This window comes from Prionailurus bengalensis, chromosome C1, assembly GCF_016509475.1.
Source record: "Prionailurus bengalensis isolate Pbe53 chromosome C1, Fcat_Pben_1.1_paternal_pri, whole genome shotgun sequence".
Lineage (NCBI taxonomy): Eukaryota > Metazoa > Chordata > Mammalia > Carnivora > Felidae > Prionailurus > Prionailurus bengalensis.
Window position 1 is genome coordinate 112,258,112 of NC_057345.1, and position 14,613 is coordinate 112,272,724.

At 57.6% G+C, this 14,613-nt stretch overlaps 1 protein-coding gene across 34 annotated transcripts in view; it reads left to right on the forward strand.

Annotated features, from left to right (window-relative positions):
• BIN1 (bridging integrator 1) overlaps positions 1 to 14,613 on the forward strand; it is a 55,473-nt gene that overhangs the window by 33,666 nt on the left and 7,194 nt on the right. For 7 of the 34 annotated variants that reach the window (XM_043576479.1, XM_043576478.1, XM_043576485.1 and 4 more), the window contains exons 5-13: positions 135 to 230; positions 1,310 to 1,417; positions 2,279 to 2,371; positions 6,720 to 6,805; positions 7,006 to 7,081; positions 8,416 to 8,498; positions 9,991 to 10,035; positions 11,590 to 11,734; positions 13,065 to 13,193. In XM_043576479.1, coding sequence (XP_043432414.1) covers positions 135 to 230; positions 1,310 to 1,417; positions 2,279 to 2,371; positions 6,720 to 6,805; positions 7,006 to 7,081; positions 8,416 to 8,498; positions 9,991 to 10,035; positions 11,590 to 11,734; positions 13,065 to 13,193 — 861 coding nt within the window. The remainder of the gene's footprint in view (positions 1 to 134; positions 231 to 1,309; positions 1,418 to 2,278; positions 2,372 to 6,719; positions 6,806 to 7,005; positions 7,082 to 8,415; positions 8,499 to 9,990; positions 10,036 to 11,589; positions 11,735 to 13,064; positions 13,194 to 14,613) is intronic. The other 27 variants (XM_043576488.1, XM_043576503.1, XM_043576493.1 and 24 more) reach the window with 7 other exon arrangements.

A 14,613-nucleotide genomic window follows, 5' to 3' on the forward strand; every position in this document is an offset into this window, starting at 1 on the left:
AAGCTTCTGAGAAGCCTCTGAGCTGTGAAGTGATGGGGCTGAAGCTGACCCCAGGTTGCTGGGAGGAGAGGGTAGGGGACTGGGTGCGGCCCAGCTCGCCCAGCCGTATACTCAGGGACTCTTACGTCCTTCAGAACAATGACCTCCTCTGGCTGGATTATCACCAGAAGCTGGTGGACCAGGCACTGCTGACCATGGACACATACCTGGGCCAGTTCCCTGACATCAAGGTGAGAGGCACTCTCTATAGATCGGTCCTGCTCTGGCCTGGTGGCCTGTGCAGGGGAGCGGGAGAGGAGACAGAGGGGTGGGGGGAAGGGTCAGCCTCCAGCCCCGCTCAGGCACTGAGGTGGCTATGCCCCGAAGGCAGGCATCTCCCTCACCCAGCAATTCATCCCTCCAGGGCTGCTCCCTCTGAGGCCAGCCCACCAGCCCCCAGCCCTGGGCCTTTCAGAGCTGACAGCTTTTGGGCCCTGAACCTTTGGGTCTCCGGACTAGGGGAAGAGACCCCGTGGTGCATGTATGCGTGTGTGGCCATGTCACTGTGGAACGACTATAGGGTTGTATAAGGTGTATTGAGGGCATGTAAGGCCTGGGCCTGTGTGCCTATAGGTGTCCTGCATTAGCCTATGTGTGCTTAGAAGGGAATGTATGTATTGTTGTGTGTATTCCCTCTTATCTGGGTGTATATGTGTTATTGGGTGTGTTCCGAGAGCCAGCCCCCAGGTACTGGGAACTGTCAGTGTGCCAGGGTCCCCACTGAGGCCAGTGGGCCCCAGATGCTTCAGACGTGGAAGCAGAGATGTTGAGCCCAGATGCTGACTGCTGATACCCGGGGGGTCAGGCTCCATGCTGGCCCCCATGGCCGCCCAATGCAGATGGCTCAGGCTCCTGAAGAGGCCTTATGAAGAGTATGGAAGGGAGGCTAATGGTGGTGGCCTGGGAGAAGAGAAGCCTGGGGTCCAGGAGGCGTCTTTAAGGAGCTGAGGGCCAGGCCAGGGTGGAGGCTTGTCCCACAGTACTGGCTGGAGCGTACTGACAACAACAGGTGGATATTGAAGGACATGGTTTGGCCTCTGTATGAGAAAGGACCCCCGAGGGCAGGGACTGTCTCGAAGGTGTGAGCTCTTTGCCACCAGAAATGTTGGAGTACGTGTTTCAAGCATGTATGAGATGCCCTTCTTGAGCCCGGGGTCGACTGCCCTGGGCCCTTCGTCTTCCCCCAGTTTCTTTGGGCCCAGCCTGGTCAGCATCTCAGCATGGGTGAGGCCCTGTTCAGCACCGCTCCCCCACCCCGTCTGTCCTCCAGTCACGCATTGCCAAGCGAGGGCGGAAATTGGTGGACTATGACAGCGCCCGGCACCATTACGAGTCCCTCCAAACCGCCAAAAAGAAGGATGAAACCAAAATTGCCAAGGTAAGGGCTGGAGGGCAGGGCTGCGGGGGAGAGTTTTTAGGCTGGGTACCCACGTCCCTTGGAGGGGCCTTCCTTTGTGCTGCCCTCCCTGCACCCCTTTGCACTGTTGACTGTCTCTGCTCCCCAGGGGCAGGAACCATCAACCCCACTTGCAGATGGCTTTATAGCAGGTGACTAGTCCCAGGTAGCAGAGGCGGGTGGAGGATGGTGCTGGACCCACGGCGGCAAGTGAAAGGCCCTTGTGGGCACTTGGGTGAGGGCCCACTTCCTGCCCATCCTCTGGTGCTTGCTCTGGCCCTTGGTTCCTCCACCCTACTCCGAGGCCACTTTCCAGGATGAGAACAGGCCTGGCTTGGGTTTCACTGGAATGGCCCTGCCCGACCTGGCGTGCTCTGAGTGGAATTCTGTCATGGGATCTGATGTGACCCTATCTCAGCTGGAACAAGCCTGGGGGCACAGGGCTTGGGCTGGCCACACTGTCCACAAGTGAGGGGCCGAGGGTGGGTCCCCCTCCCCTCCCCAGCCCACCCCGACCCTGGAGCAGGACCAACCTTGCTGAGCCCCTCTGCCCCTGCTAACGATTCTCACATTTTGCTTTGCAGTTGGAGTGCAAGTTTGCTTGCACAGTTTGCTTTGTACCCCCTTGTCTGCCCCTTGCCTGGGGCTCCCCTTAATTCTCTTGACCTCGAGGGGCCTTTACCTGCTGGGGGGCTGGTCCCCTGGAGGGGCGGCCAGCTTGTCTGTCACTGTGTTTGGGACGTTTGGACTGGTGTTTAATATCTGTGTCTCTGTTTCTCTCTTCCCCATCTCCCTCCTGTTTCTCCACTCTCCTTCGCCTTGACCTCCCTTCCCCACCCCCAGCCTGTCTCGCTGCTTGAGAAAGCCGCCCCCCAGTGGTGCCAAGGCAAACTGCAGGCTCATCTCGTAGCTCAAACTAACCTGCTCCGAAATCAGGTGACACTGGCTTCTAACCTTGCACGTGCTGGCGCCTTCTGGTCTGTTGTCCTGTCCTTGGCGCTGGGCGCCCGTCTTGCACTGCCCGGCGCGGGGGAGGGCTCAGTCTCTTTCCTGGGTTGGTGAGGGGCAGGGCTGTTTTCAAATGCCTCTGCTGGGAGAGCTCCTGCTTCAGAGGAGACCTGAGGTCAAATGTGGGCGACTCAGAGGGGCCTGGGGCTCCGGTTAACCTGGGGTGGACCCCAGTCTGTTGCTTCATGCCTGGGTCTCTGGTAGTCCTGAGAATCTATGAAATCCTAGCCTCTGGGAATGCAGGAAAGCCTCCGAGCCATTTGCCCTCTCTGAGGGCTCCTGTCCGGACATGTGTTGTCCTTCAAGCCTAGTAAAAGTTGTGAGGTTGTCCAGAATTTACTGAGGAGACACACCTGCCCAGAGAGGCAAAATCTCCAGCTCGAAGGGACCCTTGGGAACTGTGGGCCCTCATGGTGCCCCTAGAGGGGAAACCTTGGGAAGGCTCTGCAAGTGTGTTTGGGATCTGAGACCGGGGGCCTGGAGGGTTGGCTCTTTGGGAGTTTCTCGAAGGGCAAACTGTGCACCACAGTGGTTCTGGAGGGCTTCTCGGAGGAGGCCTTTGTACAGAACTCCTGACTGATCTTAATACCCTGGTAACACTTCGCTCTTTGCAGACCTCTGCCCTTGGGATGGACTGGGTGCCTGGTGAGCGCAGTGTGGCCAGGGACGGCTAGATACACCCTGGGAGAGGTGGCCTCATGGTTTCTCTCCAGGGAAACTGGCAGGACTCCAGCACCCCTTCGTGGTCCTGAGGTGGGGGTGGGCAACAGAGCCCTGACCCAGCAGGTTGGGTTTCTCTTTGGGCAGTGGCCCCATTTTTTCTGGGCCGCCTCCTGATTTCATCATCTTCAACCTGCACATGTTGAACGCTTGTGATGTGGAGGGCTCTGGGCTCAGCATGGGCTTGCGGCCCAATTTCTTATCTGACCTGCTGCCTGATTTCTTTTAGACTAGAGTTATGGGGTGACTTTGGAGGCACTGAGTTGTTGACAGCCCTACCCTGAGGGTAGCTTGACCCTGGATCTCCAAAGTCTGGGGGAGATGGCCCTCAGGAGGTGAAGGAGGAGCTAGAGGCTGGGGCACCATCCCTGCCTGTAGAGTTCAGGACTTCTGGCTGGAGGGGTTGGGGCCACTGACCCAGACCCAGGCTTTCTGCCTAATTTTCCCTGAGATGGGTTTGGCAGGAGACCAGGTGAAGATTTTTGTTGCCTCTGGGAGACTGTGGAGCTTGGGGTGGTGCCTGTGGCTGCTTTTGAGCTCCCGGGTGGGGTGTGGGTAGGGGATCCTGCTGGGAGGGCCCCATCCCCCCGCCTCAGGGGAGCCACTAGGGAGGCTAAGGCATATGATCTCATCTTTGGATGTTGGACTGCAGATGTTTGGCCTTTCAGCCCAATTGGCTTTCCCATTTGGACCCAATTTTTATTTGAGCAGATCCTCTTTCTGCCCCCACCCTGCCTCATGCCTGGCTGGAAGCTGGGGAGTCTTCTGAGTTCCCACGGGCAGCTGTCTGGCTGTGAGCTGGGGTACTGTGGTCCCGGGGCTGCCCTGCTGGCTGACTTGACTTTGGGGAGATAGTGTGACCTGGTGAGGCTGTGTTCTCTCAAGCTGACCAGTGCCACATATTCCCTGGGCCAGTTCTGAGCTGCTCTCCGCACTGGCCACAGTCCCCTAAAACCTGCCTGCGGGACCCCAGTGCCCTGTGGCATGGTGAGCGGGCCTGTTTCCATCTGTTCCACGTGTCCATTGGTGTGTAGCCAAGCCACCGGGGCTTCAAGATCTCTCCAGCAATGGAAAGCTCTCCCCCGGCCCCCTGCCCCCTCCAGTGCCTCAGAAACAGCCAGAATATGAAGAATGTGACCCAAAGGGAATGACAGACACAGGCCCTGACTTCCAGGAACGCTAAAACGGAGCCACCCTGTTCTTCACAGGATTGCTGGGCATGCGAACAGAGTTTGGCCTACAGCAATGAGCTGCTAGGCCATCCTCAGTGTCATTGTCACCACTGTTCGTCTGGGGAGTCAGGACCAGTGTCGTGGGGTAGTGGCCGAATCGCCATGGAGAGGTGGTCTCTGGGGGTACGGGAGCTGTGCCAGAGCTCCTGGGGAACATGGGTCTTCAGCCAGACCCGTGGCAGTTGGGTGGCAGGGGTGTGTGACAGTGCCAGAACTCATTCTTTGGGTTCTACAGACCCACAGTACCTACCTGAGTGGCCGACAGTGGAGTATGGCAGGGTGGGCCTGCTGGGTCTGGTCCTCTCCAAGAGCTGCTGGAGGCGTGCATGCTCAGACATTTCTTTACTTCCTTTCTTTCTGTCTTTCTCTTTTTCTTTCTTTCTTTCTTTCTTTCTTTCTTTCTTTCTTTCTTTCTTTCTGTCTTTTGTTTTTCTGTCTCTTTCTGTCTTTTCTTTCATCTTTCTGTCTTTTGTCTTTCTGTCTTTCTTTCTTTCTCTTTCTTTCTTTCTTTCATCTTTCTGTCTTTTGTCTTTCTTTCTTTCTGTTTCTTTTCTTTTCTTTTCTTTTCTTTTCTTTTCTTTTCTTTTCTTTCTTTGTTTCTTTCTTTCTTTCTCTCTCTCTCCCTCCCTCCCTCTCTCTCTTTCTTTCTTTCTTTCTTTCTTTCTTTCTTTCTTTCTTTCTTTCTTTCTGTTTTTCTTTCTTTCTTTTGTCTTTCTGTCTTTGTTTTGTCTTTCTGTCTTTCTTTCATCTTTCTTTCTTTCTTTCTTTCTTTTCTGTCTTTTGTTTTTCTGTCTTTCTGTCTCTTTCGGTCTGTCTTTCTTTTGTCTTTCTGTCTTTCTTTCATCTTTCTTTCTTTCTCTTTCTTTCTTTCTTTCTTTCTTTCTTTCTTTCGTGTTTCTTTCTGTCTGTCTTTCTTTTGCCTTTCTTTCTTTCTTTCTTTCTTTCTTTCTTTCTTTCTTTCATCTTTCTGTCTCTTTTTGTCTTTCTTTTGTCTTTCTTTCTTTCTTTCTTTCTTTCTTTCTTTCTTTCTTTCTTTCTCTCTTTCCCTATTCCACCTTTAATTTTTAAGTTAGATTTTAAACAGTTAGGCAAGGAGCTTATTCTAGCAAGCTCCAGCAACCTGAAGATAATTGTCATCAGGAGCAGGGTGGTCCCTCACTCCTCCAGCCTCACGCCCATCCCCAAGGCTGGGCTGTCAGGGAACAGCAGGGATAGTGGGCCTGGAGCTGGATGGGACAGCTGGGTGGGCTGCGGAAATCAGAAATCGTGTGCTTTGTGGCTCTGGTCTGTCGCTCTGGTCAGGTGGCTGCCTTTGCCAGAGGCCTGAGAATGTAAGGCTGCTGGTGGGGAGTGTTCCCCGGGGAGGGGCCTGCTGCGTTCCTGGGATGTGACTCAGACTCTGAATCCAAGTCACCCCCCTGAGTCACTGTTTCCAGCAGTGTCCTCCCAATGAGCTAGCAGAGCCCCTTCTCTGCCTGGGGTCTGTGACTCACTGCCACTCTCACCAGTCTCCGCCTTCGGCTCTGGGATGGGGCCTTAGCGCCACCTGGTGGGTGTGAGCGGGTCTGGAGGGCGCTGGGCTGGCCCTGCCAGGGTGAGGGCTTTGGGGGTCAGCCCTGGCATCCTGCCCGGCAACCTAGCTCCCTCCTCCCCTGGCCCTGCCCTCACCCCCATCTTTCCCCTGTCCTTCTTGGATGCCTGAGCAGCTGCCTCTGGACTCTGTGTGGTGGGACAGGTCACAGAGGAAATGCTGCTACCACCTCCTACAGGGAGGTGAAATGCAGGCTGGGGGCTGGGGCTGAGTAGGAGCCTACCCTGAGAAAGGGGTACTCAGGCAGGGACAGCAAGGACAAGGCCAAGGGAGCTGGGCAGCAGGCTGACACTTAGTCTGAGAAGGGTTCACGTGTAAGTGGTCAGGGTCCCTGCTGGGCTGGGTCTGTGACCTTCCTGTGCCCCAGCCTCTGGGCCCCTTGTCTGGAGCCTTCTTGTTGTGCCCTGCTCATTCCTCCTCTCCCTCCTGGCCCACCTTGGCCTGATGGGGGTGGGGGTGGGGGTGGGTGGGGCAGGGGTGTCCCTTTTACCATGGGGGTGGGAGGTTAGGGGGAGCAGATCTTGGGGCTGGGAGGTTAGGGGGAGCAGGTCTCGGGAGGTGGGAGGTTGGGGGAACAGATCTGAGCGAGTGGGTAGGAGGTTGGGGGAGCAGATCTCGGGGGTGGGAGGTTGGGAGAAGCAGGTCTTGGGGGGCGGGTGGGCCTGGCCCGGTCCCAGCTGGCTGGGACAGAGGCCTGGCGGAGGGGCGGGGAGTGACGGGTCCTGCCCCTCAGGCAGAGGAGGAGCTCATCAAAGCCCAGAAGGTGTTTGAGGAGATGAACGTGGACCTACAGGAAGAGCTGCCGTCCCTGTGGAATAGGTGAGTCCCCAGGGGTGAGTCCCCAGAGGTGGTGGCGCTGAGCCTTGGCCTCCCTCCTGAGGATGTCTGTCCGCTGTGCCCTGTGCCCTCCCACGGTTGGTGTCTCTGGTGAAGTTGGAGGTGTGTCGGTGTGTGTGTGTTTTCTGGGCCGCCCGCTGATCTGTGTGTTCTCTTTGCCCCTCCCTCCCTCTCTCCCGCAGCCGTGTAGGCTTCTATGTCAACACGTTCCAGAGCATTGCGGGCCTGGAGGAGAACTTCCATAAGGAGATGAGTAAGGTAGGTCCCGGTGACCCCTTTGGGTCATGCTCTGCTGCCAAGGGCCAGGGTCAGAGGCAAGGACGGGGCCGGCCAAGCTCCCTCTTTTCCTGCTGGGGCTTGGTGCACACTAGTAACCACAGTGCTGCCTCTGGGCCTTGGGGAGAGCCGCCTGGTCCTGGCCTCCAGGAGCTTGCCGCTCTAGAGCGTCCAGGCCCAGTGGGAGTGCTGGGGAGGCTGTGAGAAGGGCCCACATGCCTGGCCCTTGCCCCCTCCTCGCCCCGTCCTATCCTCCCTGCCTGGATGGAACCAGCCCCTCCTGAGGTTTCAGTGTGTTCTCAGGCAACACTGGCTCAGGGAGCTCTGAGAATGCTGGCCCTTTCCCCGTTCGTAGGCAAATAGTCAATAAGTTCCTAGAATTTCTCAATTTTTTTCTCATGTTTCTTAAGACATTGAAACGCGTCTGTTTTATCTGCCAGAATCCGGGGTAAGGAGGGGTCTGATTAGCTTGAATTCCTATGTTGTATTATTTTCATTTTAACTGGCAGTTAAACTACAAAGCAGAGTTGGAGAGACCCAGTGTTGGCAGCCCCTCCCTCCGTGCACTCGAGGGGTCACTGACTCTGTCTCTTGAGCCCAAAAGAACCAAGTGATGGTGGTGGAGTCCAGGCCCAGGGCAGGAGGAGAAGCAGCAGCTTGGGGCCTCTTCCTGAGCCACCACCCTTACTATGATTTCCTGCCTTTTAGGTCTTCCCATTCTTTTCCTTCCTGCCTTTAAACATTTGAGACAACTTATGAAAAGTTTAAAAAGGGAAGAGGTGTTTGGAGGAAGAAAACATTTATGTAAAGTAGGAGGAAAATTCAGTTCTGAGCTTCCTAGTGGTCAAAGCGAAAGAGGGAAATTTTTTTCAGGAGTGAGAATCACTGTGTACACGGGATAAACCTCTTCTATCCTGTCTGTGCTTTTAGTGAAATCTTTGGCAGTTGTAGGGTGGCCTGAAAACATCTTGGCACAATGACCTTAACAATTAGAATCAACAGTTAGTTTGCAAAAACAATTTAAAAACATTTAAAAACTGTACAAGCTGCATGAGGCATTTTAGGAAATTGCTACAAGTAGAAAGAAGAGAGAGGATGGTCCTCAGAAGCAGTAACGATTAGTAATGTAGCCCACTCTCTCCATTCTTCCCCTTCGTTTTTCTGGGTTTGGTGTGCAATTCCCAGCTCCCTACTCCTGGTAAGGGACGGGGTGCAAGAAGGGGTTAGGTATGGGGAGGAGCAGGGATGTTACTGGAGAGACAGAGGTGTTTGGTGGCCCCAGAGGCTCTCCCCACCTGCTTGCTGTCCCCCTGCAGCTCAACCAGAACCTCAACGATGTGCTGGTTAGCCTGGAGAAGCAGCACGGGAGCAACACGTTCACAGTCAAGGCCCAGCCCAGGTGCGTGTAGCCCAGCACTGTCTGGCCGTCTGGCTGAGGGTGGGGTGGAGGGAGGTGTGGTCTGGGGCAGGGTCCTGGGGCAGAGCTTGCTCATTCCTGGAAGACCAGGGCAGGGCTGTGTCTGCCCCGCCCTGGGGGTTTGGCCTCTCTGTGCTCAGGGGGACAGGTTAGGGCACCCCACATTCCTCTGGTGTGTGGCATCAGAGAAGGAGCACTCCTGGACAGTCTGAGCGTCACCTGACACCTGGGCCTGGGCCTGGCTTCCCTTCCTGTGGAGCCCAGCAGCCAGGGTGCCTGCGAAGCCTTGGAGGTGGGGCCCGGGGACTCCAAGCTTCCGTGCTGGTGCGGAGCCACCTGGAAGGGGAGCCTTCCTCCCCCAGCAGGGGCGTAGTGCCACCTTTTCCTTTCCTTGCTCCTGGGAAAGCCCAAGTCCCTAGATGGTGGCATCCTGGGCACACACAAAATCATCCTTGTTCCTGTCCTTGGCCTGGTCTGGACTCTCAGGGTCCCCTCCAGCTGCGAGGAGATTCCTGCCTCCTGAGGGGAAACCGTGAGGGAGGAGGGAAGTGCCTTGCCCTCTGGCTGCGGGTCAAGGGAAATGATAGCCCGTCTGGGATTTCCCTTCCGTTTTGGCTTGCACCTGTGACAGCACAGCCCACAGGGACCTCAGCTTCCTCTCTGTGAAACGGGGAACATTTATCTGTGTCTTGGGGCAACTGGGGGGCCATGGAGGACTAAGGAGTTATTCAGGGAATGTTGCTCTTCCTCTTCTCTCTGAAAATGAACCAGAATGTGTGTGACTGAGAGAAAGGAGCCCACAGGAGGCCCTGAGGCCAAGGGGTGAGCAGGGGGCAGGGTAGGGGTGGGGAATCAAGGCCAGGTCCCTGCAGGGAGGAAGGGTCTCTCCCTGTGCTGGGCCTACAGGTAAGATGGGAGGGTGGTGAATGGAGGCCACCTGGGCAGTGCAGCGGCCGGACCCAGTCTTCCTGTGGGAGAAGGTTGTTGTGAGCGGATGGGGAGGGGAATGGAGGAGATGGGGGGAGTGGAGCTCTGTGAACCTCCTTCACTGCAAGGTGGCCCATTTTGCAGCCTGGTTGCCTCCTCTCAGAGGCCTCCCAGCGGCCAGCTGCACCCCCCTCCAGGTACTGTGGGCCCCCAGAGCCCCCGTGTGCTGAACCACAGGCAGGGTGGGTGGCCAGCAGTCTCCCTCAGCTGGTCAGCCCTGGTTCGGGGCTGCACCCTCTCACTTTGTCAGCTCTGTTCCAAGGTGCCTGGCCGCATGCCAGGGTCAGTGGGGTTCCCGGGACTGGGCGATGGGGGTTAGGGTTAGGGCAGGGTCAGGCCCTCTTCATGGCCTTTGAGCTTTAGGGGAGGCTTTGCCCCTTGGCACCCCTCTGAGCAGAGGGGTTGCTGATGAGGAAAGGGAGCAGGCCAGCCTCAAATTGGGCGTTTCCCCAAAATGAAGGCCTCTGCGTCCCGTCCGTTCCCACAGAAAGAAAACTAAACTGCTCTCCCGGCTGCTCAGAAAGAAGAACAGGTACCGGCACCGAGTGCTGCATTGTGGGGGTGTCTGGGGCCGGCACCTGGCCGGCCGACCCCTGTGCATGCGCCTAGCATCCTGCTCCGAGGGTGCCACTAACCCCTAACCTGTGTCCCCTGTTTGGTGCTGCCGGCAGGGCTGCTGTGGGAGGGAGCCGGCGGGGCAGCAGGGCTGTGCTGTGGCCTGTGTGTGTGTGTCGTGGGGTCGGAGGGCTCAGGGGCTATCTGGTGGGAATGAGGAGGGCAGACAGCCTGAACTCAGTTGAGTGGGTTCCTCTGTGTGCCACAGCACGTCCACCTGGCTGTGGCCCAGACCAGGAGGTTAACGGGAGGAATGTAGCCAGAAAGGAGCCTCGGCGAGAGGGGAAGGGGAAAGGGGTCTTGTAGCACAGTGGTGGGTTTTAAAATCTGTGTGTGTGTGTGTGTGTGTATGTGTGTGTGTGTGTGTGTGTATACTATGTTTATATGTATGCTTTAAGGAGGCAAATACATTCCCACGAAACACAAATTCAGTAGAGATGAGAAGGGACCACGATGTCTGTCCCATCATCTCAACACCATCCTCCAGCCCCACCCCACCCCCCAGGCGATGTGGTCAGTAGCTTCTTTGGATCCTTCTAGAACTGCCTTGTCCAACACTTGCCCTGGGAGGCTGGTGAGCACTTGAAATGTGGCCAGTGTGACTGAGCAGTTGAACTTTTAGTTTCCCTTAATGTAAATATAACCTTCAACAGCCATCTGCGGCCGGTGGCTGGTCTTTATCGGTACCGTCCCATGGTTTCCTTATGCAAGAACAAACGTACATTTTCATTTTCTGCCCCCTTGCCCCCAAGTGGTGCTCATGTGAGAGACCGCAGCCTCTCACCCCCGGATGCCACTCTGTGGCCCTCTGCCCTAAAGGGCCTGTAGGCGCAAAGGTGTGGATGGTGACGGCGGTGTGGGTGGGAGCATGGGCCCTGTGAGTTGGGCAGTGGTCGGTGTCCCAGTGTGAGTGGGTGGACTGGCGGGGAGGCTGGCCGGGGCCTTTGGGGGCTGGCTGAGGAGGGGGGCCCAGCTGGGCACAGGGGCTGCTGCAGGACGTGTGGGATGAGACTCATTCACCTCTAGGATGTTTGGCTTTCTCGTGCTGTGGAGCTCGGCTCCCTGGTGGAGCCCAGCGGTGGCCTGTGGGTGGCTTCCCCGAGGACTGAAGACCTCCAGCTTGGAGTTCCTCCCGGGCTGTCACTGTCTCCAAGGCAGGCCCTGTGCCCACACCCCTTCGTTTCCACCCATTCTGAATCACACGTACATGAACTTCTCACTTGTAAGCACGGGGACACACACTCGTACACACGTGGACATCGCATTTTCATGGTGAATCTATGTGAACACACACACATACACGCTCTCCAATTCACATGTTAACAGACACATGCTCATGCGCGCATGCACATGCATTTCCACACGGATCCGTGCACACATCCCATCACAGGCACACCTGTGCATTTGCACATTCCCTTTTGTACGCAGTGACTTCCCTCCATTGAGCTTTCTCCCCGTCTCGCCTCCACAGTGACAACGCCCCTGCAAAAGGGGACAAGAGCCCTTCGCCTCCTCCAGATGGCTCCCCGGCCGCCCCGGAGATCAGAGTCAACCATGAGCCTGAGCCGCCTAGCTCAGCAGCAGCAGGGGCCACCCTCCCCAAGTCCCCGTCTCAGGTAGGCGCCGTGCCCCCTCCCCTGCTCCCCCTTCTTCCTGCTTCTCTCTCCTTCCCAGTCCTCTCCCCAACACCGGCCTGGGCTCCCCTCAGCGGCCCTGCCTTTTCCTGGGAATGCCTGTGACCATGTGTCTCCCTCTGCTCCCCCACAGCACCCTCTCCTTCCCTCTTTCCCTGACCCTTGGGGCTGCTGACCTCCTCATCTTCCTTCCCCCCCCTACAAGGGGTTTGGGGCCCTCAGCCCCAGGGCATCCAGATCTGCAGAGGCCATTGCTTTCTGTCCTCCTCACCTTCTCTCTTGGCATGAGGCCATGCAGGACCTTCACAGGGTCAGCGAGGGAAAGGGCTTGGGGAGGGGAGCATGAGGTAGCCAAGGGGCACAGGCCCTGGGCTTCCAGAAGCCTCCCCCAAGAAGCTTGGCCCCCACTCCTACCCTCACCAGGTTCCTCCAGCTTTCTGCCATGTCCCCAGGAACTGGCCTGTGGCCCCGTCTGAACTGATAGGCTTTCCCAGCTGTCAGCTCCTGGCAGCAGCCCTCTTGGTGGTTGGCCATGACCTGCCCCACAGCTGATTAGACGTGAAGAGTGTGACAAGAGCCCACACTTGAATAGCACTTGCTCTGGGCCCAGCACTATACCACCACTTCCCACATTTTCATTCATTAAACCGTCACAGCCACCCTGTGAGGCAGATGCCCACCCCACCTCAACAAGTGAGGAAACCAAGGCTGGGGGGTGGGGCATGGTTCCTGACTTGCTGGAGGCCCTCCATGGGCAGGTGTGTGGCCATCCTGCCTGGCCCTCTGCTGGGCCCTGGCTCCTGCTCCGTGCTGACCTCCACGGGTGACAGACAAGAGAGCATGGGCCCCTCCCGCAGGAGATGCAGAGAGGGTCCTGAAAGGACAGAGAGCCCAGGTCATAGCTATTTCTCAGCGACAGCTTCTCTCCTCAGTGTCTCACCCAGGTGGGTGACAGCCCAGACCTGCAGCCCCCTCCCCGCCCTGCCCGGGCTCTCCCTTCTTTCTCCTCTTCTTTTCTGTTCCCTCCCTGTCTCTCTCCTTTCACTTCTTCCCCCTCCTGTCCCCTTCTCTGTCATCCACTCTGTCTCTGCACAGCATTTCTGGACCTCCTGCCTCAGTCTCCCTCTAGGGGTGGCCCTGTGGTCCTGCGCCTCAGGCAGCCATGACTCTTCTTGTCTTCCTCAGTTGCCTGGGTGGGGCCAGGGCCTGGGGTGTGACTAACCGTGGCTTTGTCTCTGTCTGTCCCCCCTCCCCCACCCCCATGCTCTGCTGTGCCTCGCTGTGCGGCCCCTCACCTGCTGCCGACCCACAGCTCCGGAAAGGGCCACCAGTCCCTCCACCTCCCAAACACACCCCATCCAAGGAGGTCAAGCAGGAGCAGATCCTCAGCCTGTTTGATGACACGTTTGTCCCTGAGATCAGCGTGACCACCCCCTCCCAGGTCAGCCGCGGCCACCGCGGCCCAGCTCTCTCTTACTCTCTCGGGACATGCATGGCCTTCTTCCTTCATCCCACGCCTTGCGCCTCTGCCTCAAGAGCCAGAATCTGGCCTGAGAGGTTGGCCCAGAGCCTCCCCCTTGCTCATTCATCCACCCCTCCGTTCATCCTCCCCCATCCATTTCTGAGCATGGACTGTGGCTAGATGCAGGGACACTGGCGGGTGGTCCTCGGGCAGCCGGTCAGCTTGGTAGTGGCCTCATGCTTCCACTGGTGCGATGGCTGAAGAGGCATCAGCAGGGAGGATCCCGGCCAGTCCAGGAAAGGCCTCCTGGAGCAGGTGACATTTGCCAGGTGGCTGCAAGTAGACACATTGCTTTAGCCAGAGTCAACAGTGTGTGTGTACGTCAGGAGGGGTAGGACATGGGCTCAGGAGGTCAGAGTTCAGTGCGTGCAGAGTGCAGCAGTGGGGCAGTGAGAGGAGGCAGGGGGGAACACAGTTGGGAAGGCCCTGGAAAGTCTAGCCAAGGCACATAGACTGTAGCTCCCAGACATGCCGACTGGCCTTAGGAGTGGGACAGTGCTTGGGCCACGGAGCAGGGCTGCTGCTCGGAAGTGTCCTGAGAAGGCATGTAATGCTCATCCATAGGTGGACAGAAGGAGGGCTGAACAGGAAGGTTACTGTGGGGGCACGGACGTGGGCTGTACAAGGTCAGATGGGCTCGCAGAGGCCACCGTGTGCTCAGCCCTCCAAGCCTGCCCTCCAGGCCTTGAAGCCATGGCCCTTCCCACTACGGCCTCGCCTGTGGTGCAGGCTTGCTGATCCCAGGCTGTGGCTGGCCCGTGCTGGAGGGCTGCCCTAGAACTACTCTGCCCAGGGCCTCTGGTTGCTGCCTCCTGCCCGCTCCTTTGCACAAGCTCAGAGGCCTGGGGTTGGGGGGCGGGGGAGGCGGTGCAGGGAAGAGGGTGAGTGTGGAAGGAGAGGCGGTTGGGAACCGAGGATGGTGATCTCTGCTAAGAGTGGCCTAAGGCTGAGTGGGCTTCAAGCCGGGACAGAGTTCTCTGAGTTAGAAATAGGAACTTCCGGTATGGGGTGGCTGGGTGGGCAGGTGGGTGATTTGCTGGCTCGGGCTTGGCAGGCCTGGAAGCCCCTGTCTAGAAGGTGACCAAGGCCGGTTCAGGGGCTCCTGAGAGGAGAGGACACCGGGTGGCATGACCTCCGGGACAGCTCGCTGCTGGAGCGCTCACCAGCCTGAGTAGGCCTCCACCCTAGAGGTGCACATGAGGGACATGGGGTCACACAGAGCGCTAAGAAACGCTCAGTAGGGGATGGTGCCAGCCCCTTATTGACACGACCTTGTTGGGTTTTCACCTGAGCTCTTGGGAGGGGGTTGTTGCTCCCGTTCAGCAGGCGAGGACCCTGT